Source organism: Mustela nigripes, chromosome 3 (assembly GCF_022355385.1).
Source record: "Mustela nigripes isolate SB6536 chromosome 3, MUSNIG.SB6536, whole genome shotgun sequence".
Lineage (NCBI taxonomy): Eukaryota > Metazoa > Chordata > Mammalia > Carnivora > Mustelidae > Mustela > Mustela nigripes.
The window spans coordinates 37,990,699-38,014,207 of NC_081559.1; the positions used below are offsets into that span (position 1 = coordinate 37,990,699).

At 38.5% G+C, this 23,509-nt stretch overlaps 1 protein-coding gene and 1 pseudogene across 15 annotated transcripts in view; one reads left to right on the forward strand and one right to left on the reverse strand.

Annotated features, from left to right (window-relative positions):
• Window positions 1-23,509, forward strand: part of LOC132013626 (nuclear body protein SP140-like protein) — a 68,757-nt gene that overhangs the window by 39,698 nt on the left and 5,550 nt on the right. For 12 of the 15 annotated variants that reach the window (XM_059393679.1, XM_059393681.1, XM_059393680.1 and 9 more), the window contains 6 exons: window positions 11,163-11,228; window positions 12,701-12,781; window positions 16,042-16,101; window positions 17,418-17,522; window positions 19,730-19,872; window positions 21,019-21,066. In XM_059393679.1, coding sequence (XP_059249662.1) covers window positions 11,163-11,228; window positions 12,701-12,781; window positions 16,042-16,101; window positions 17,418-17,522; window positions 19,730-19,872; window positions 21,019-21,066 — 503 coding nt within the window. The remainder of the gene's footprint in view (window positions 1-11,162; window positions 11,229-12,700; window positions 12,782-16,041; window positions 16,102-17,417; window positions 17,523-19,729; window positions 19,873-21,018; window positions 21,067-23,509) is intronic. The other 3 variants (XM_059393687.1, XM_059393688.1, XM_059393690.1) reach the window with 3 other exon arrangements.
• Window positions 6,491-7,336, reverse strand: LOC132013324 (large ribosomal subunit protein eL6-like; annotated as a pseudogene).

Here is a 23,509-nt window from a genome sequence, read left to right on the forward strand (position 1 = left end):
AGCAGGCTCCCTGCTGAGCAGAGAGCCCGATGTGGGACTCGATCCCAGGACCCTGAGATCATGACCTGAGCCAAAGGCAGCAGCTTAACCCACTGAGCCACCCAGGTGCCCCTCCTCAGATTGTTTTTCAGAGTCCATAGTCTCTCATGGTTCAGGATTTGATGATTTGAAAAGGTCTCAGCCTTTCCAAGCTGCAAAAGGTGCTAAAATTTGGAGCTTCACTGTCAGGAAAAGTGTGGTCTGTAGTGATAACCAAGAGTATGGCCTTACAACTTTCTGCTAATGCGCCAGAAGTAGTGAACAGTCAGTGTATTCAGTCAACGAGGAAGAGGTTCTTTGAAGGGATTAAGTATGTGACTCACAGATCCCCTCAGCCATGTCCACAGAAGTAAAACAATAGATACATGATTGTATAGGAAAGATCTGTGGAAGGGTCTGTCTAATGGAGGAGATCCCCGTGACATACATGGGAGTGCTATGATCCCTAAGGATCTTCTATCAACAGAAGCAGGGACATCCAAGTCCTAATCTCTGGAACCTGTAACTGATTACTTCACATGGTAAGAGACTTTGAGGGTGTGATTAAACTAAGGATCTTGAGATGGGGAGACTGTCCTGGATTGTGTAGGTGGCCGCAATCTAGTCACCTGGGTCCTTCAAATCCTGTAGCCTCCAGTGAGGAACAAAGCCCTGTAGATACCTTGGTTTTAGCCCTATGAGATTTGTGTCAGATTTCTGCCATTCAGAACTGTAAGATAATAAGTTTGTATTCTTTTAAGCCATGAAGCATATGGCAATTTATTACAGAAGCAATAGAGAACTAACACTTTTCATAAGACCAAAAAATGAAAAAAGGAATGTGGTTAGATCACATCTTTTAAAATAGCAATTTACATTTTTTTTCAAAATGCTCACATATTTATTTATTTACTTATTTATTAATATATGATCTTTGTTGGGTTTCTGGATGGTGCAGTTGGTTGAGCATCGGGCTCTTGGTTTTGGCTTGGGTGGTGATCTCAGGGTCATAGGATCGAACCTGGGGTCAGGCTCCACACTTAACTTGGAGTCTGTTTGGGTTTCTTTCTCCCTCTCCCTTTGCCCCTCCCCACCATGTGCATGTGTGTTCATATGCTCTCTCAAATAATAAATAAATTAATCTTTAAATATTAAAAAATAAAATATATGATCTTTGTAAACTTTAACATATATCTTTCCAGATTTTTTTCTAGGCATATATTAACACATTTAGAATTTTATCATAAATCTGAATAAATCTATTCATACAGTTAGATTTTCTTTACTTTAGAGCAGTATTTCTTGCACAAAACTTTACAAACATTTAACATTTTACCTGTAACATTTTACCTGTAAAAGTTTACCATTCATTCCTGTTTTAATTTGCATTGTTTTCATTTTTGTTGTGGTTGAACATTTTCCAGTTATTATTGGTCATTTGATTTCCTCCAAAAAATGCTTGGTGCATGTGTCTTGCTGGTGATACAATCCTGCTGGCTTTTTTTTTTTTTTAACCATGCTGAACAAGCATAGAACTAATAATATATATACTACATTTTGCTGTTATATGTTGTTATTTTGCGTTGTTTGATGTTATTCTTTTTGGTTGGTATTATCTTTTGTCTTAAGGAAGCTGGAAAATTTTATGTAGTAAAATCTGTCAGGCTTTTCTTTTATGGTTTCTAGCCTATACTTAAAATTTATGGAGATATTTCCCACCTCAAAATTTTAAAAAATATTTGTATTTGCTTTCAGAATATCAGAAGTACTTAATACTTTTTAATGTTTATACCTATATTTCACATTTTTTGTGCATGATGTGAGACACTAATTTCAAGAAATAACCCCAATGTTTTTTCTTTATGACTTGAAATGTCCTTTTTATGTGCCTTTCCTTATATTCTTGGATCTGTGCCTGCACTCTGAAACACTGGTTTGTTTATTTCTACTCTGAAACACTGGTTTGTTTATTTCTAATGCATAGCAATTGGTTTAATTACAAAGCTCTCAAGTATATTTTGCTATTTCTACTCTTTATAGTTTCTTTTGCAAGGAAAAAAGTAAACAATGCAGGGAGGAACATCAGAAAAGAGATTTCAAAATTTTTCACCACTGTTGTTCAACATAGTACTAGAAACTCTAGCAACAGCAATCAGAAAACAAAAAGAAATAAAAGGTATTCAAATCGGCAAAGAAGAAGTCAAATTCTTTCTCTTCGCAGATAACATGATACTTTATATGGAAAACCCAAAAGACTCCACCCCCAAACTACTAGAACTCATCAATTCAGTAATGTGGCAGGATACAAAATCTATGTACAGAAATCAGTTGCTCTCTTATACACTAACAATGAAAATATAAAAAGAGAAATTAGAGAACCAATTCCATTTACTATAGCATCAAGGACCACAAGATACCTGGGAATAAACATAACCAAAAGGTAAAGGATCTGTACTCGAGGAACTACAGAACCCTCATGAAAGAAATTGGAGAGGGCACAAAAAGATGGAAGAACATTCTATGCTCATGGATAGGAAGAATAAACATTGTTAAAATGTCTATACTGCCTATAGCAATCTATACTTTCAGTGCCTTCCCGATCAAAATTCCATCGGTGTTTTTCAAAGAGCTGGAGCAAATAATCCTAAAATTTGTATGGAACCAGAAGAGACCCCAAATTGCTAAGGAAAAGTTGAAAAAGAAAAACAAAACTGGGGATATTATGTTGCCTGATTTCGAGTTTTACTACAAAGCTGTGATCCAAGATAACATGGTATTGGCACAAAAACAGACATAGGCCAGTGGAACAGAGTAGAGAGCCTAGATATAGACCTGCAACTCTATGGTCAAATAATCTTTGACAAAGCAGGAAAAAATATACAGTGGAAAGAAGACAGTCTCTTCAATAGATGGTGCTGGGCAAATTGGACAGCTATGTGTAGAAGAATGAAACTCGACCATTCTCTTACACCATACAGAAAGATAAACTTGAAACAGATAAAAGAACCTAATGTGAGGCAGGAATCTGTCAAAATCCTAGAGGAGAACTTAGGCAATAACCTCTTTGACATCAGCCACAATAACTTCCTTAAAGATACGTCTCCAAAGGCAAAGGAAATAAGAGTTCAGTAATCCTGGCTTGCTTATTGTGATGAGTTTTAGAATCAGTCAAGATTTTCCCCCAATACCTCCCCAATTCTGTGAAAATACATTGAAATTGCAGATTAGTTTGGGTAGAATTGAAGGAGAATGAACCACACATTTTTTCCAGATCACCTTTTATGTTCTTCGAAGTTTTAGTTTTCTTTCTGTAGATCTTGCACATTTTTACTTTCCTTATGAGCTTTATTGAGATATAATTTCATACACTAGCAGTCATCTCTGTTAAGGGATGACTAGATGAGTTTTAACAAATGTGTTGTCATGTAATGCTGCAGTCATCACATGTAACATCTCCATCATCCAGTGAACCTGTACCCCTTTTCCTACCCTCCTGCTCTTGACAACAGCTGATCTGTTTTTATCACTATAGTTTTATATTTTCTGGAATGTCATATAAATGACTTCATACAGTACACAGTTTTTCAACACGTGGTCCCCCTTTTTAAAAGATTTTATTTACTTATTTGACACAAAGAGAGAGAGAGCACAAGCAGGGGGAGTGGCAGGCAGAGGGAGAGGGAGAAGCAGGCCCCTCACAGAGTAGGGGAAGCCTGATATGAGACTCTGTCCCAAGGCTCCAGGACCATGACCTGAGTGAGCTTATGGCAGTGGCTCAACCAAATGAACCACCCAGGTGCCCCTCATGGTCCTTTCATTTAGCATAAAGCTTTTGAGACACACCCATGCTGGTATGTGCATCATTAGTCACTCCATTTTTACTGTTGAGAAGTATTTCTTTATATGGATATTCCAAGGATCTACTCACCTGTTGATAGACATTGAGTTGTTTCTAGTTTTTGGCTATTGCAAATAACACTTCTAGGAACGTGTGCATACAAATCTTTGGGTGGACATATGATCTAATTTTTCTTAGGTAAATATGTAGGAGTGATACTACTGGGTCATATGAACATAAGTACATATTCAACATTTTAAGGATCTGCCAAAGTATGTTTTATGTTGTATCTTTTTATATTCCCACCAGCAATGTAGAAAGTCCCCATTACTCCATATGTTTACTAACACTCTGTATTGCTAATCTTAATTTTAGCCATCCTCATAGGTGTGTAATGGTAATTCATAGTTTTAATTTGCATTTTCTTAATGAGTAATGGTGCTGAACCATCTTTTTATGTATTTAGTTGTCACCCATAGATCTCATTTAGTGAATTGTCTATTCAAATATTTTATCCATGTTTATTTGCGTTGTCTATTTTCTAGTTTTAAAGTTAATATATTCTGGATAGAAGTCCTTTGTTGGTTATGTACTGTATAATCTGTAGCTTCTCTGTTCATTTTCTTAGCAGTGTCAAAGAGCAAAATTTATTTTGAATTGTAACAGCATTTTTTATAATTTGCAACTTTTCAGTTCTATTTAAGAAATCTTTACTCAAGATACTATATTTTCTTCAAGAACTTTTTCTTGAAGAAAATATAGTCTTTCTTGAAGAAAATTTTCTTCAAGAACTTCAAGAATTCCCTCCCTTCCTTTCTTCCTTCCTTCTGACATTCAGATACCCAGTTGTCCCAGATCATTTGTGCATTGAATTAATAAGTTAATTACCTTGACATCCTTGTTGTAAGTCAGTTGCCCATACGTGTTTGGGTGTAACTTTGGACATTCTTTTCTATTTATCTATATGTCTATCTTTATGCCAATACTATACCATCTTAATTACTATAGCTTTATAGTAAGTGCTGCAATCTATTAGTGTAAGACCTCCCATTTTGTTTTTCTTTTTCTAATTTGTATTGGCTACTTTGGGCCCTTCACTTTGGAGCTTCTTCTGATTTTCAGTTCCAGATCATGTCATTGTCCTAGGGTGTCCTAGGGTGCCTGGGTAGCTCAGTCAGTTAAGCGTCTGCCTACAGCCTAGGTCATGATCCCAGAATCTCGGGATTGAACCCCAACCCCACACTGGGCTTCCTGCTCAGTGGGGAGTCCGCTTGTCTCTCTCCCTTTGCCCCTCCTCCAGCTCATAAACTCTCTATCTCTCAATTAAATAAATAAATAAATCTTTAAAAAAAAAATCATGTCATTGTCCAAAGTGCCTCCTGAGCTCCAGCCGTGTGTCTATGTATTAGGCCAACAGAGGGAGAAAGGGTGAAGAGCAAAATACACCTTCCCGTAGAGGTCTATCTCTTCTCTGAGAAGCTTTCCTAGAGTTCTCTTCTTCCCGCAACAATATCCTGCTTTTACTTTACTGATCAGATCTTAAGCTGGTGGCCATGGGAGCTTGAAAGGGACATTATAAACTAGGGTATTGTACAGACACATTGACATCTCTAATAATGCAGGTATTCTGTTAAATAGGAATGGAAGATGCCCATCTGGAACACAGTCTGAACAACTGACCTCATCAGTTCTTTAAAATTTGTTGAAAGTTCCTTTGCACACTAATGTATGGTCAATATTTGTAAATGACCTATGCCACTTTAAAATACTGTATATTGGGCTCTAGCTTTTCCCCATATACATCTTCTTTGTCAAGAACAACTTTGTTCTAAATCTTCTAAATTAAGCTGTATTGCGTTTGCACAAAGATGTGTTCAGTTTTCCCACATGATTGTGTATTTGCCAATTCCTCCTTATTCTGTTGTTTACTTTAAGTACTTTTAGGCAATTCATGATTGCTATGACTTGGTGGATTTTTTCAATCACACAATCTTATTCCTTATCCTTCTAAATATTCTTTTACCTTAAATTCTCTTTCTTGGAAAGCTAAAATTGTTGTTTTAACTTTTAATGTTTTATCTTTGAATTTTTAAAATTCCCTTTTCATTAAGGCCTCTTGTACAGCCGTGTTTTATGTTTCCTATAGTAACACTTAGTTTTTAAAATAATCTTCTCTGATAATCCTAATCTTTTAATAGTTCAGTTCACTTTGCATTTTTCATGGATTCCTGATATATGTGGATTTATATCTTCTATATTACTGTTGACCATTCTTTTCCTGTGTTTTTATGTTCATTCCCTGCTTTCTGATGGATTGAGATTGAATTCTATATTCCGTTCTTTTCCTCTGCTATTTTGGAAATTTGAGATGAGATTTCTGGCATCTCTTTAGCGTGCCTCAATCCTAGATGATGTCAAAGGTCTGAACATGGGGATTCACTATATATTTGGCATTTGATCACCAGGAAGCTATTGTTGTGTAATATTGTATCATTTTATTTTTTATTTTCTTTCATCACAAATGTTGAAACTATTACCATTTTTTTGCAGTTGATATTTCCTTAATTTAAATTTTTAAAAAATTTTATATGCTCACTCTTGTTTCTTTGACTTTTTAAATGATCAGTTACTTAATTAGGTTCTTTGTAAGAAATTTAATACCACCAATTTGTAAGGATAAATTCCATTTGTGAGAGAAAACACTGAGTGTGGGTAGTCTAAAGCTGCGGAACAGTTTTGGTTTTTGGCAGAATTTGTGAGACCGTAGTTTGCTGATTGCCCTTGTGCTGCTCTGTAGTCTCATATTTCTTCTACTCTCTGTCAAAGAGCTCACCTTCCTGGTGTCTGGGTTTATACAGCTTCTTCTTGAAGTAAGCTTCAGTGACGTGTTTTGGGATTATCATAATGCTGATACCAATTTTGGTGGAGACAGCAATGACAAATTTCTGATGTGTTCTACCAGAGGAACTCGACTGAGGGCGAGAGGTCTGGTCACAAGTAGCAAGCCACTGCTCATTGGTTTCAGGAAAACCACCCTCTTGTCTCTGTGATACCCAGTGAGGATGACAATGGTCCCAGGAGTGATGCTAGCTTGCGGTTTTCTCATGCTGACTGAAAGGTTTTCTGTCGTGGCTTAACAGCTTTCGAGGTACATCTTCAGTAGGATAATACCTATATATTTTGTAGGTATTTTTTACCGCCATTCTTGTTTTGTGACAGTAGCAAGAAACTTTTCCTTTACAACCCTGGATTTAGCTGTTGATTACTTTTTCTTGTATTTGGCCTTTCTGGAATGCAGAGCCAATCAGGAATACCTGCCATTTCCTCTGACAAGGATGGGGTTTCTGCAACAGTCGGCCTTCCCCTTCTTTGGTGCTTTAGCCTTGAGGTTCCCCTTCTTAACCTTGCTACAGCATCAGCCTTCTTGGCTTCCAGTTCCTTCTTCCTTGTTTCTGGTGTCTCAGCTTTGTCACCCACCATCTTCCAGGATGGGAAAGAGCTCTTTTCTTTTCTTTCTTTCTTCTTCTTGTTTTTTGGTTTGACTTTTGTTCAGCTGACTTAACTCTATTGGTTCTTTTAGTGAGTGATCTCTAAGTGGCAGACTCTCTAAGTGTTATATTTGCAAATTTGCCTTGATTGAACTTTTTTAGCAAGATTAAAAATTTCAAGTTGACATTTATTTCTCCTCAGTACAGTAAGGTGATTAATGGGCCATCTTATCAAATTATTGTGTGGTGGGTGAAAATTCTTCTTTTATTCTAAGTGTCATTGGTTGGTAAATAATCTTTCTTTTCTTTCCAAAGCTCTTTTTGCCATTATTGAATCATGGAAAGTTTAGGGACAGAGAACTTGGGAGAATTTTGTGTAAACACCAAGATACTTTATGTAGATTCATAATTAGCATTATACTATTCTTACTTTGTCATGTTTCCATCTATCTATCCATTTGTTCCTTCTCTTCACTAACTCATCTTCAATTGCAGATACCAGTACTGTATTTCCCCCCAAATACTTCAACCTGCATATCGTTAACTAGAATTCATTATTTGTTTTCAGTTCTTTTCTTTTTCTTTTAAGATAACCATTATAATGAAATGCACAAATATGAAGTGAATCATCTGATGAATTCTGATAAATGCATTCCCCCTGTATAATCCAAATCCTTATCTAGATACAAAACATGACCATCCCCCTGCAAAGAACCTTTATGTCCTTTGGTATAGACTTATCCATCACTCATAAGAGAGAGCCACTTTTCTAAGTTTTCTCAGCAGGTTGGTTTGGCTTGTATTAAAACCTTAAATAAGCGAGGTTTTGGAGCATGTTCTCATTTGCTGTAAGGTTTCTTTAACTCAGCATATTTTTCAGATTTATTCACATTGTTGGATATATCAACATTTTGTTCGTTTTCTTTGCAAAGTATCACCCAGTATATAAGTATACCAAATTTTGTATATATGTTCTCCTATTGACACATACTGCAAGTGTTTCCTGTTTTTCATTAATATGAAAAAGCTGCAGTGAACTTTAACATTCTTGTAGAAGACTTTCTGTGGCTTCATGCCTTCAGATCCCTTGTATAAATACCTAGGAATGAAATGTCTGGGATATAGGATAGGTACATTAGTTCTTCTCCCTGAAAACCCATGTTGGGGGTGAGGCAGCACAGACAGGCTGTGCTCAAGTTGAGGAATACCACACTTCAGAAACCTCGGTCTTAGGAGGAAGCTGCTGGCACACCTGCTCAAACCTTATCCTTGAAGGAAACATTATATTATTAGCTGGAGCTTGAACAAATCTCCTCTGGGGGGAGGAGGGAGTTTTCTATTTTATACAGGTCAGTAAACAAAGCTGCTCTCTGACCTAGAGTGTTACATTATCTTTGGCTTCCAAGGTTATTTGTTACTCAAACACCTTTGCCAAAAAGATATTTTGAGGCATGTGGAAATGCCATGGAAAATTGCCTTCCCACAAATATACCAAACACAGCAGATCCTGGTAAATTTACCCATGAAGACACCACTCCATCAGCCATTTTGATTAATTTGGCCAGTGTAGGCTAAGACCAAATCCACTCAATTTGTTTCCTACAGTATTTAACAAATTTTATAAAGTATAAATGATTTAGGTCTCTAATGACAACCCTAAAGTATAATTTACCATGTTTGCATAAGGGGTCAAGTGAAGTGCATTTCCACACAAGAAGTGCAATTCCAGGGGCACACATGGTGGCTCTGAAAGGGAAGCATTTATAGTTGCTGAGGTTCCCTAATGGAACATACATCAACCAGAGGAAGATGGATGGTACCTCCAACGTGGGCCTTTGGCGGGCTATGAACCTTGGAGTTCCCAGTTTCATTCATTGCATCTAGTCCCTGATTTGGGGGTGGGGTTCAGTTGGGGGGGACACTTCCTGAGGATAGTCCATCCCAATCTGTCCTTTCTATCCATGACACAAACCAAGTGGCACCAGCCTTCCCTAACTGCCCACCATCCCAAGTGACTGAGAGTAGGGGTAGGAATGATGTCTAGAGGAATCTTGCATGGGATGTGTAGATGCTGGGGCCAATCTTTGTTTTCTTGTCTGATGCAGAAAGGTAGATTCATCATGTCTGTGGTAAGAGATATGTACTGGGGTAGTTTCTCTCTGGAGGTAGGATTCAGGCAGTTCTGCAAGACAGATATCATTAATGCTTCCCCTTCCACCATACCTGTTAGGCTCTACAGGTGTCTGGATTTTTGCTCTTCCTTTTCTGCCACAAAATCTGTGTGTACTGTTTTGGTGGCTGTAACTTCATCTCCTTTCCTTACGATCTCCTATTCCCATTCTGACTTTTATCCTGAAGGTCAGATACAAGTGGGACAAGGGCATTTTCATAAAATGTAATCAGATCAGAATTAAATCTGAATCCCCTAGGCTCTCTGAAGGCTCTGTCCTCCAAACTGATAGGAGAAAGAATGAGGCATCATCTCCAAGAGCAGGCAGAACAGAATCCTAAATTTTCAGAATTGTTCTAACACCACTAATCCCCCACCACTTTTATCCTGATCATGGCGCAGGAAGGAACTAATCCCTTTCTGGGGACAGCTGCCTTCACTGACCAAGGAGCCTTCCAGAGGTGGGTGTCCAGGAAGAGATGAGGGACATAGAGTCAGACAATCAGAGTATTGGAAGGAGCTTTTTGATAAAGGGCACCATTGTCGGACTACTAATGGTGCAGGCCATGCTTCCGACACATATGAGTTTCTAGGGCCACAGTGGTGTGGCCAGAGTCAGCTGGTCTGTGAGCTGAAATGTGGATGATGTTGAGGCACCCCCGATAGCTCCCAGAGGAGGTCAAGGCCTGATCAGTGTCCTGGAGCAGTCAGGAACAAAGTCCCTTGTGATGTGGCTCTCCCCACTGAGAGACAAACAGGTCTATCACGACCTTGACACATAGTCATAACCCCTACACAGGCCTGGGCAGGGTCTTGGAAAGCCATGGTACCAACAGGGAAAAATCCCAGAATTCTTGCACATATCATTTTCATTTGATGAGCAAGGCTTTTTATTTATAGGCCCTTCCTGCCTTGTAAGTCCTAGAGTCTGAGTAGATCTACCTCTGAATAGAATGGGAATCTCAAGGGGGAGTCACAAGGCCTCCCTCCATGGATTGGGTATTCACTCTTGGCAGTAAAAATCTAGTAGCTGGCTATTTTTATTTCACAATGGTGACAAGATAAGATCTCTATTTACCCAGTGTCAGTGGTCTACTCACACTCCTATGTGTTCATATGCTGCACAACACATAACCTGCTATGGTTTCTTTAAGTCCTCCAGGACTAGATGGCACAGAAGTGGGAGGATTTGTGTCACAACTACAAGTACAGAGATTGTTTAAGTCTCCACTTCAAAGCTGAGAACATCTCCCAACTTCCAACATGGCATATTATCCATGACGCTATCCAGCTATGAAGAATGTGCCTCCTCATGACACATTTGACACTTGAAGAGGAAACATTGACATATGTCCCCAAAGGTGGTCATTCAGGCTAAGACACCCAAATAAACTCCTGTTTATTTTCCAATTTTAGTGTTTTTTGGTTTTGGTTTTTAATTTTCAAAGGAAGGTCGTCTCTTGTAGTCTCCCAACTCTGTGTGGAGTAAAGCATAACTCCGTAGTCAGCCTCACACAGCTGTGCTGGTATTTAAGAATTTCATCCTCTTCTTGTGGCCTTAAAAAGTACTTGAAACTACTAACATCTGTGGTTTTGAGAATTATATTTACAGCTCTGAATGATTAACGCTATTCTCTTTTGTTTGAAGGAAAAAAGAAAGGACATGCCTGGACAAGGATTAAAAGGAGATATCAGGGAAGAGTAAATCAAAAAGGTAAGCACTTCAGTGTAAGGCCTTGCTTCTTATCTCCCTGCTTGGGCCCTGACCCTTTCCTAGCGGCTGCACCACGAGGACATAAGCTAATACGCTATAAAGAAGGAGGCCTGAAAACTTAGTGGCTTGCACAAAATGGTTTAGTGCTCAACACGGAATCACCCAGAGCTAAATAATCCCAGGAGACAGTGCCATCCTCCATATGTGGCTTCTCTGCTGGGTCAAAAAATTTGTATTAATTTGGTAAGATGTTCCAGAGAAAGCCAAATGCAAAAAACAGCCTGTATGTGTACGTGGGCATGCACCTGTGCACATGGTTAAAAACCAAAAACATATATATTTGTACAAATGTATTTTTAGATATTTGTAAATTCTTATTTATATGTAGTAGTCTATAGAGAGAGAGACACAGATATGCATATATGGAAAAATCAATAGATGGTCATCAATAAAAATATATGCAGTGGCTTATATATGGTCATTGGAATATAGGTGATATTTATGTTATTACTTGTGTTTTTAAGTGTATGTGTGTACAAGGAAAGTATTAAACATGTTCAAATTTTGAAATGAAAAGATATTGCTTAAATAGTAAAATATACAGAGACAAAAGCCTAGGGGAATATTTTTGAACAAATTAATTATGGTTCTCTCTAGAATAGTGATATCTCATATAATTTTTATGTTCTACATTTCCAGTAATAGATTATGTATTACTTCTAGTTGGACCTCTGAAAATTTTTAATTTCAGTCATGCTTTACTTCTTCTTCTTTTTTTTCTTTTTTAAAGTAGGCTCCAGGCCCAGCAAGGAGCCCAATGTGGGGCTTGAACTCATGACCCTGAGATTAAGACTTGAGCTGAGATCAAGAGTGGGACGTTTAATGAACTGAGCCACCCAGGCATCCCTCAGTAGTGCTCTAAAGCACTCCTTCCTTCTAGAAAATGAGACCTAGACTTATGTGATCATCAATTTTAGAACAGAGCCATATAATAAGATTTTGAAGTCCAATTAAAATTATTAATTTTCACCAATCTATGTATTTATGTTTTTGTCAATTTATATGACTACCCTGTTGGTGAATGTGTACAGTTTTGTTTGGGCAAAAAAAAAAAAAAAAATGTGGTAGCATCTATTTTAAGAATACTTATTTTCAAAATATCAAATATTTGGATTTAATTATTATATCATTCTCTTTTAGGTGTACATAGATAAACATATAGATAAATTCTAAACCACTTTGTACTTTCCAAAGTACAATAAAATCTTGTACGTAATTAAAACTCTTCCTTCCTAAAAGTAGAGTATGCTCTAGACACCTGTGTGAGATCCCTTACCATAAACAGGCTTTCTTGGCTGAGTGAATAGGAAAAGGGGCTTCAGAATTGAATCCGGTGTTTACTCACTTGCTTTTGGTCTCTCATGTCAACTGCTGTTTTGTCCAACTCTGTATCTTCCCCTGCTTATCCCCAGAAAGAAGCGACACTGCTGACCAGTTGGTCTCCAGTGAGAGAAAAGTGAAAAAACGTCTGCAAAGAAGTGCCGAGATCAGGGGTAAGATAAAGTTTGTACCACTTCCACTTGGCCCCATGGGTCAATACAAATTTAGCAAACTTAAACTGACAGCTTAAGTTATCAGTCAGTTTGAGAGCAGCAAAATCTAGAAAGCAAACCCATTTGGAGCCAGGCTTATAAATTGTTTGCATTTATATAATAGTTTTTATCTGCCCAGGACCTAAAATCTTTTCCCTGAGTTTTATCTGCTTTTTGTGGAAATTTCTTTACCTTGCATCATTGGTTTATTAACATGGCCAGACTTGGTAAATTACAGGTAGAAAATAAGTTCTTTTTTTCACTGCCCTTTCAAATCTACCTTCTGGGTGAGTTTTTCCTGACTTGGGCATGCCTGATAGATTTCCTGTTCCCATGTCACAAGAGTTAAGTCCCTCTTCAGTAGTTAAGAGTCCTTTTGGGACTATTATTAAAATTTCAATATTTTCTCCATTTCAAAGCACCTCCCCTCCTTCAGCCTGAGCAAACCTCTGTCTGGGCCACCTGCAGTGGGGATGCGGCATGGTCACATTCTTCTCACATTCTCGCTTGGCTCCACCCACACTCAACAGCTACTGGTTTGGGCCACCTCAGGATTGGAGGGGGGATGGATGAGAGAGGAGAGATAAGAAATGGAAGTGTGTCACTGGAGAGATAACACTGGGAATGCAGGGGACACAATTGCTAGCCCTTTCCTCTATGAAATTCTCTCATCAACTCCACAGTGTGGTCTGTCACCACTGCTTGACTTTTTTGCAGAGAAATGTAGCCGTTCTTCTACTGTGTGGATATGAGTAAAGAACTAGAGCTGGCATAACCTGTTCCACTGATACTTTGTACGGTCACATAGGTGACTTGGTCCCGTTGCCTTATGATCGGATTGCTTGAAACTAGGGTGAACAACACAACCTGGTTTGCCCAAGACATTACCAGTTTTGCCACTGAAAACCCTGCATCCAGGATACCCCTTAGTCCTGGGTGGACTGGGACAGTTGGTTACCCTCCTTGGCACTTAGTGAGTCGTTCCCATCTACTGAGACTTTTACTAAAATTTTGGGAAAACAGGAAATAATTTAAAATTGTGTCACAATTACTATTAGAGATTAATTAATGCCAAGCCCAACAATTAAAAAAAAAACCTTAAATTATATATTAAATGCCATGATAGAATTTATGGTGGGGGATTCCATATTATTAAATGGGTATTACAACCTGGGGACACAAAAATTAGTTAGATCCTGTCTTGCTTAGTCACTCTATTTTCAAAAGAAAACACAACGGTGCTGTATTATAAATTAGCTGGTTTTAAGCTCTAGGTTTCCTTCTATCAAAAGCTTCACAGGCTAGAATGGATTTCAGTGTGTTTCCTTTTTCTCCCTAAAAATATTAGGCCTAATGGGTTTGATGAAAGATAAGTTTAACATAGCTACCAGTCCCAGGAAAGATGTAACCAGGGAGAGGGACAGATGGAGACCAAAAAAGCTCTCTATTTATTGGGTTGTTCAAAGTTAAGATTAGAGCTTTAGTGCCAAGCCTGGCTGGGATATGGGAGGGTAAGAGTAAGATATCTGGATCTCTTCTCTTGCTACTATGAGCATAGACCTTCAGGAGAGTAATGAGAGAGCACCAGAGAGTCCATAACCACTTTACCATCTTGGGTGAAGAAGAGATGAGGAGAGTCCCTTGGAGAGCTAACTGGGTAGATGACCTTCTATTGGCTGATGATCCCACTTTCTGGAGGGAGAAACCAAGAGGGGGCAAATGATTAATCTGTCTTTTGAGAACCACAGTTTCACCCTTTTAGTTATTCTCCTTAGCCCATGGCTGGTAATACCCAAGTCTTTTACTTTCTTATAGAAATTTACCAATCTTTTGTTTCCAGTGATTTTATCTTGGTTAAATAATGTTAGACAGGTTATAACTAATTTTTGTGTCCCCAGGTTGTAATGGTTAAATAACAATGAGTGATGACTTGCGAGTCTATAACTTGTCTGATGTGATAAAGTCTAATTATCAATATTCATCCATGGGGCCATTTTGGTCTTGAAGAGATGAAAACTCTCTCAGTAATTGTGTAGGATAAAGTCCAGAAAGTGGGGCTATTTACCAAGCAATTTTGGATTTAATTGAAAGAAAGATTTTTTTTTTGCTTTGCTGATCTAATATGCTCATAATCTGCTTATAGTTTATAGCACTTAGGACTGAGTAGTCTGGAAAATATTTCCTTATGGGGTCTACATAATCCCACTTAGTACCACCAGATAGTGGGGCATTGAACACAGAAAGAAGAAACTAAAGCACATTTGAATGACAGCAAACAGACATGCATATCCATAGCCAAAACTTGCAAAAAGTAAGAACATTTCCTGATGCAACACCTACCAAGTCAATTCTTTTTTTTCTTAATTATTTTTATTAACATATAATGTATTATTTGCTCCAGGGGTACAGGTCTGTGAACCACCAGGTTTATACATTTCACAGCACTCACCATAGCATATACCTTCCCTAATGTCCATAACCCAACCACCCTCTCCCTCCCTCCCTACTCCCCAGAAACCTACCAAATCAATTCTTAATAACTATTTGAAATTAAGATTTTGGAAGACTCAATTCTACCCATTCTTCTTGGTTAGTTTTCTTCTGGTAGTTTCTTAGATTCTAGTATTTTTTGTCTAAACCCAGGTAAACAAAGCCCTTGGTCACATTTATTATCGCTTTCAGCACAAACGTATAAATGACTTCATTCTAGGTGTGTGGAATGTGTCTCACGTGTAAAACCTGTCGTAGGGTTTTCCCTCACAGAACATCTGTTTATTTCCATTTCTCCACAAGAAGAAACCTGGAATGCCTTCACTTAACTTTATAGTTTTTGTCCCAATTTTCTCTGAACATTTTAGTTTCTGTAATGGCAGTAATCATCATCTTGATCTCATATGTTTGTTGGAAAGACTAAGTAAATTAGTAGATGTACAACTGACATCTATTAAGCCCTTAACACATGAGTGCTTGAGGTATCAGTGGAATGCTGATTTCACTTGTTTTTTGTTTTACTAATGTGGGACTATGAAAAATAAAATATAAGGTAAACCTAAGATTAGCTATCTAATTCTTGGTATCTTAACACTAGGGATTATATGTTTTTCTTTATCCATTAGATAGGCTTTGGGGAAATTATACTTAAATGGAAATTTTGAAAAGCACTAATATATGCAATGCAACTGCATGTCTGTGATTGTTATTATATTTTTCTATTTTATCAGGGAAAAGGAGAGGCAGAATTCATAGTGAAAGGGCCCCACAGAAAAGATTCCAGTCAAGAGGTAAAGAAGAAAAGGGGAATAACTTTCAATAACTAAACAGCTAATTTCCTGTGCTTTCCTGGTTTCTGTGATTTTAGTAATAAACCCATTTCCCTAATTGCGTGATAGCTTTACTAACTATTGAAAGATGTATATAATTTGGGTCAGTTTCAAAATACATCAGCAAGAGAAACAAGATAATCCCACAAACAAGTAATTTGGTGACCAGACCATGTGGGTTCAGGGGCCAGTGTAATGACACCGTCTTCACTGAACTGATAAATTTTGAGCTGGAAATCATCTGTTGCCGTATAACCCACATTATTTAGTTGATCCTTCTTTTGCTACATAGAGAGTCACAGGTTGCACACTGCAGGTAGCCTGGAGTCATAGTCAGTAGTCTTTGCCTTTCTCTACTTCTGATTGTGTGTGCTTGGACTTGTCACTTGAGCACAGAGCAAGAGAGAAAATTAAGCCAATAATTCTCAGTCCATTGCAGTTCTGATAGTCTACCCAGCTCAACACTGGACCACAGACATTCCCTCCTCCCATCATGGTTCTAAACATCAGCTGGAAGGGCAGCATCAACTACACATCCTTCTTGAGTTAGTTACTTTGAAGACCTTTCATCCCTACTTCCACAGTCAGGTCGCCAGTCACCTCCCCTTCTGCAGTGCAGATTGTTCTAGAGTTCCTGAGCTCCTCTTTTAGCTCCTCTTTTAGTGAGGGAGAAATGAAGCAAAGCAGAGACAAGAATAAGAACAAGAGACAGAGACAAAAACCAAAGAAGGCAGACATCATCTCCATTGGGCTACCCTGTCATTCATTCCCCTCTCTCTGCTCAGTGAGTCAGATCTCAATTAGGGAGACATAAGTACAGTCTCTCACTTTGTTTCCAGCTACCTAACTGTGGTGAAATAATGTCGCGAGAGACCCCCCTTCAGAACAAGGTAGCTGTTGTGTGTTTCATATAAGAATCATATAAGAATTTATTTGAATTCTTATATTGAAATTGAAATCCAAGAATTTCATGTAAGAATTCATGGTCATGTAAGAATCAGCAAGGCTAACTAGATTGGGAATAAGGCAGTTTTATTGAAGACTTATTTCTCTATAAAAGCATTCTGGTTTGTGTGGGATTTGAAGGATAAGATGGAGGTAGACATTCTATAGTTATGTATCAAAAATATCACATGGAAGAAAGCCTTTGATGCTAGAGATTTGTAGCATAGACTTCTCTAAGCACCTCTGTATTTTACAAGAACAAAATCCACAAGGTTAGAGAGGTGCATGTGCATTTGCAAAATGAGGTGGAATGAGGAAATCTTCCCTTTCAGGGTCAAGAAGGCGCAGAGATGATAGTGTGGATTTTCACTCTCAAATACTTCCTGTCACCTGTGGTAAGGTGAAGGGGATGTTATATAAGAAGAGACTGAAACAAGGTAGGTTCCATGGTCTACTTGATTTACAGTATGGAATTACCCATGTGAATTAAACAACATTCAAGGAATTGAGGAAAGGAGGAAGGGATCCCTAAGATGACATTTTTATACTTCCAGAAATTATACATATTAAGTGATCACTCCCACAATGCCCAAAGAACCAAAGAGAAGTGAACCAGAGATAAAAGGGAAGAGGCCCTCAGCCTCAATCTTCATATCCTTCTCCCTTATGGATGATTACCACCAGGACAGGGTGCTGGATGCAGTGAGACCACAGAATTTAGAATTGGACAGCCCTCACAGTATAGCTGTGAGGAATTAATTTACATAATCCATGTAAAATACTTCAATAGCTTAACTGAGATATAATCACATATCATGAAGTTCAACTCTCAGAGTGTACAATTCAACGTTGAATTTTGCTTGCGTTTCCCCAGGATTATTCAGCCATCACCACAATCTAATCTTAGAACATATGTGTCTATCCCCCATTAAAGCAAATGCCACATCTATTTGTAGTTGGTACACATTCCCAGTTCATCCTGGTGCCCAGCCCTAAGCAGCCACTAATCTATATTCTGCTTCATAAATTGGCCTATTTTAGGTATTTCATATAAATGAAATTACATAATATGTGCCATTTTATGACATGCTATTCACTTATCATGATGTTTTTGAGGTTCATCCATGTGTTAACATGTATTGGTGCTCCATTTTTTCCCCAAATAATATATTTCATATGGTGTGAATAAACCATGTACATCATTCATTCATCAGTTTGGGTTGTTTCTACTCTTTGGCTATTATGGATAATGTTGCTTTGAATATTCATGTATGAGTTTTTGTGGGAACAAATGTTTTCCATTCTTTTGGTTATATACCCAGGAGTGGAACTGGTGGATCATATGCTAAATCTACATTTAACTTACTGAGAAAGCACCAAAATGTTTTCCACAGCGGCTTCACTATTTCACATTCCCACCAGCAATGTCTGAGAGCCCAAATTTTTCTACATCCTTGTCAATACTTGCTATTGTCTGACTTCTTTTTTATATTGTCTGATTTTTTAAATATGACCATCCTATTGGTTATGAAGTGGTATCTCATGATATTTTTGATTTGCATTTCCCCAATGATTGAGAAATGCTGTTTAGCATATGGTTATCTTTTATACATAGCTTAATTTTCCACTGGGTAACATTTCAAAATTAGTTTTAATATCAGCTATCCATGATTTCAGGGAAGGGAAAAGCTCTGCTTAATAATGCCATTACACTGGATTTAAAAAAATAATAAAGGCTTCAGAATCAGGTGATACCATTCTAAGCTCAGTATCAACCTGAGGTTCTTCCTTCATATTGTCCCAAGAGCTATTGGAAACTGGTCTGTTCTCTGTCCCCAGCAAATTGAGATCCTCTCACTCTTCAGGTTCATGTGCTTTTCCTTTGTAGATGATTTTGAAATACTTTTAAAAGGTTGATTTTGATGGTAATTATAACCTTTTATTGTACAAAGTTTTAAAGAAATGTTGCCCCAAGGCAGGAAATCTCCTTTAAGGGGTCTTACAGGCTATATTTGGGCATTCCAAAGGCTGAAAATGGAAGCTAGACTCTCCTGCTATAAATCTTGAGCCCAAATTTGGTGGTTCCATGTTGAGGGCCTCATGCCTAGAAGGGGTTAACCCAATAGAACAACAGTTCTTGGGAGCCTCTTCAACCGAGGACCTTCACAGGTGGCGAGCTAGAGTGCCACCGTGTCTCCCTGGTGATTGTTATGAGAACATTGTAAGGTTTGGCTTATTGCCATTGCAGCTGCTGTCTCAAGACTAAGCTAATAAGGCTCCTGTGTTTTGTGAATATTGAGTTATGGCCTAGGTGTCCAAACCTCGAAGGTCAAGGCTGTCTGATATCTCTGCATGGCCAGCTACTCTCAGGCTAAAATCGACACTAGCACCAGATGTACAGGAGGCGATTCCCTTACTGTGTGGTATAAATCAGAACTCTGCAAAATAAACTTTGGCACTTGCTTGACACGTTTGCCTGTGTCCCTCCTGTTCCCCACACTCCCTTTCTTCATTCTCCTATCCTTCAACCCTACTCCCTCTTGTCTCGCTGGCTGTGACAGTTCCAGATACATTGTGGTGGGAGCTCATCATCTGAGTTCTGAAGACAAAGAGGACTGAAGCTTAACTTACTTTGGTCTTACAGGAGTCTTGGAGAAGTGTATACAGAGTGAGGATGGAAGATGGTTCACCCCCAAGGAATTTGAAGCCAAAGGAGGCCACGAAAAATCAAAGAACTGGAGGATGAGTGTGCGTTGTGGTGGGAGGCCCCTACGATGGCTAATGGAGGTATTCCAAGGACTGGAGTAGATGGGACTTTCCTTGTTGTACAGTCATTATTTGCTCACCAAATTTTTGTTGAGTTGTAGCTAAAAATCTGATGCCCCTGAGTTTATCTGCTGACCCAGGGAGAGATGCCCCACATTCTTAACCTCTCTATAATGTTGCACATTAATGTTATAAAAGGGCTCTGTCTGCATAGAGGCCAGAGCTTGAAGGAGGGAGAGGTCATTGTGACCCAAGTGCATGCAGAAAATTTCATGCACCGAAACAAGACTGTCTACAGCCAAACAAATGGAAAAAGGAGGCTCCAGAAAAAGAATGGCATAAAAACCAGAACCACAACAAAAGTAGCTCTGTGGGTTGGGGTAGACTAGCTGTGTATAATTAAGGGGTGATCCATCAATGGGGTTTGTTTACGAAGGATTTAATGTTAGCCTAAGGAGTTTAAACTCATAATATAGACAATGAAAAATCAGTGAGGTCTTTTGAGGCATGCAATGACATATTTAAAACAATATTTCAGACAACCTTGGGGGCTTGAAATGATTTCAGTGTCTTTCAGCCCAAAGATACCTATATGCAACTAATGTCTCCCTTCTCTGAATAGTCCCTGAACGACCTGGCCTGGTCCTCCCTTCCCTGGACTCCATGAGCCCACTACTAAGACCCTTATTATACTGTTTTATACTTATCCTTCCATGCATTCTCTTTTTCTTTCAAGATACCACTAGGGTTTGTCCATCTTTATGTGTCCAAGATTGTCCAGAATGTCTGATACTCAGTACACATGGGACAAATGTGTGTTGATTGAATAGTCCTGGTGTATGGATTCAGCATGAGTGGCATTGGTGAGAATGGAAAGGAAGTGAGAGGTGTCAAAGAGATGAAGGAAAACCTCTTAAAACTTGGGAAAAAAGACAAGAGAAAGGAAAAATGTTCCAAAGATGATTTTCCAATGCTTGCAATTCTAACCACTGATTGAATTCTAGAAGTACAGCTGAGAAGAGGGAGATATTTTTTTCACTTAGCCATCCTGGCTTTGATCTGGCAGTGGGACATCCAGGTAGAAATATATGGGAGGAGGCTGGAAGTGCCAGACTTACAAAATAGAAACATAGGCTAGCCACAAACTTGGATCTTTTTATCTTTCAGAAAGAACTTCTACACAATCCTCCAAGAAAATATTTCAGGAGAAGAAAGGTGATTATTAGTCACTTTTTATAAGTTCTCATCATGTAACTGATGTTATATGCACAATTATTCATAGTATTCAATTGGATAATTATAATTCGGCTTCCTCCAACCCCCGCCCCCTTTTTTGGGGGGCATGTGACTTCAGAGTTGCTACTTTGAACATTATGCTGTATAAAAGGCAAGATCTTCTTTGAATGATAAATCATTTGAGGTAGAGATGATAAGGAGTCATCAAAACAGACCTCATATATATGCTTTAACTGTAGATGCAGATGTTGTAAGGGTGTCAAAGTTGTAAAAGCAAACATGATTATGCAATACAAAAAAATTTCATAGTAAGATAGGGTTGGAGCCCCTGGATGTCTCAGTCAGTTGAACATCTGAGTCTTGATTTCAGTTCGGGTCACGATCTCAATGTCCTGGGATTGAGCCCCATGTTAGGCTCCCCACTGAGCAAGTGGTCTGTTTGTCTCTCTCTCCCTCTGCCTCTCCCCCTGCTCATGCACTCTATCTCTGTCTCTTAAGTGAATAAATAAATATTAGGGGGGAAATGGTGATATAGGGTCATCTTCAACTCAAATACAGATTTTTTAAATCATTGTTACTATTGTCCAACTTTAATGAAATCTAATGGTGATTTCATTAAATGATTCAGACAACTCCTTTCTAGCAGATAGTCCATTCTGGGACATAGACAAAACCAAATCATTTCATGAGATCGGAAACAAAAGGCATATTTTCTTTTCTGATTCATTTCATCCCCTTTCACCTTTCATTAAAAAGTACACACAGACCTTTTTTTCTCAGGGGAAATTACTTGCCTGTCTTGAGGATGATGCTGTTGGGATAGAACTTCTTGGGAGATTGATGTATCATATGGGAGGGGCAGATCTGGAAAATTGTTTACTTTGATGCTACCCTTTTGGCTACATCGGGGCGGGGGGCTGTAGAGACCTCTTTTCTATCTGAGAAAATGGTTTCTTCCTCTATAGAAGAAGTCTATGTAGACAACAAATAAACAGGTTAAGTGTAGTGTAGATTCAGGACAAGGTGATGGATTTTCCAAGATCGAGTATGAACAAGAACTTGAGAAAGAGGGGGAGAAAAGAAGTGTCATTCTCACATACTTCAAGTAAGAATGGCCATCTAAGACATTCATAGACTTCTAAGATAGGCCATACCTAGCTGGCCAAAGAAACATCATCTCCCACTGGGAATGTGATTTTCTGATGTTCTGGATCATTTGAACTTTCAGTCCTTGGGACATTGCATCCACTGGATTTCCTAAAGGGAAACTATTATTTGATCAATTTAGTATATTAAAGACCAGCATCTGTATCATTTCCCAGATGTCAAGAGTTACTCTGGGGGACCCGACTGGCTCATTCAGTGGAGAATGTGAGTCTTGATCTCGGGATCATGAGTTCAAGCCCCATGTTGGTCATACTGCTTACTTAAAAAATGAAATTAAAATAAACTTTAAAAAATAAGATAAAATAGTCAGATTACCCTTGTCAGCTGGCAACTTCTTATCAACAGTATCTACCCTTATCCATGGGTGCAATACTTTCCTACAACAAGCTTCAGCTGCCTTTATATTCTGCATCTCTCCACGAACTCCCCAGAAAGGAAGATCTTACAATTCATTATTATCCCTATGGGTCCTCTGTGTCTCCCAGAATCTCTTTTGCTGTTGGAGCCCCTTGGCTTTCAGAAACTTCAGTATCACTCTTGATATCACATGATAGCTTATTGGCTCCTGACAAGGGCCACTAATATCTTTTGGTGACAGTTGCAGTGTTGCAAAATAATATATTCCTCCAGTATATTGTATACTAATATTTCTTAAGAGATAGCAAGTAATCTCTTTTCCTAAGCTAAGTAATATTCACTTATTTACTCATTCAACGTATAATTATCAAGTCCATACTAAATGTCTAATGGCCATTAAAGTTGACTGAAACAATATTCCTGACCTCAAGGATTATTTCAACCTCAAATTCTAACCTGGGGAAGAGTGGGAGATTTTAGGTCACCCAGAGAGATAGGCAATGACTGGACACTTCTCAGGTCATTGTCCCATGGATCACACTTGTCTATGACTACTATGCTCTGGGCTGGAGATAAAAACCATATTACAGAGGGAAGGATGCCTGGTCATTCTATTGAATATGCAAAAGCACTGTAAGTTTAGTGAGTGATAATCAATTACCTCTGAAAAGTCTCCCAGCTGACATCTTTTTGGGAGGAGAGAGAAGGATGACCTTCTCTCTGGAAGAAAAGGAGGGAGGAGAGAGAAGGATGACCTCTTCTCTGGAAGAAAAGCTGCCACAATGGGGACCTTGGGCACATTTTATCTTTGAGGCTGTGCCCTAAGAGGACTGCAAAAGTCAGTGCAATTCTCTGGTATGTTTCCATGGATTCCAGGACTCTGGGTCCTGTGGTCACT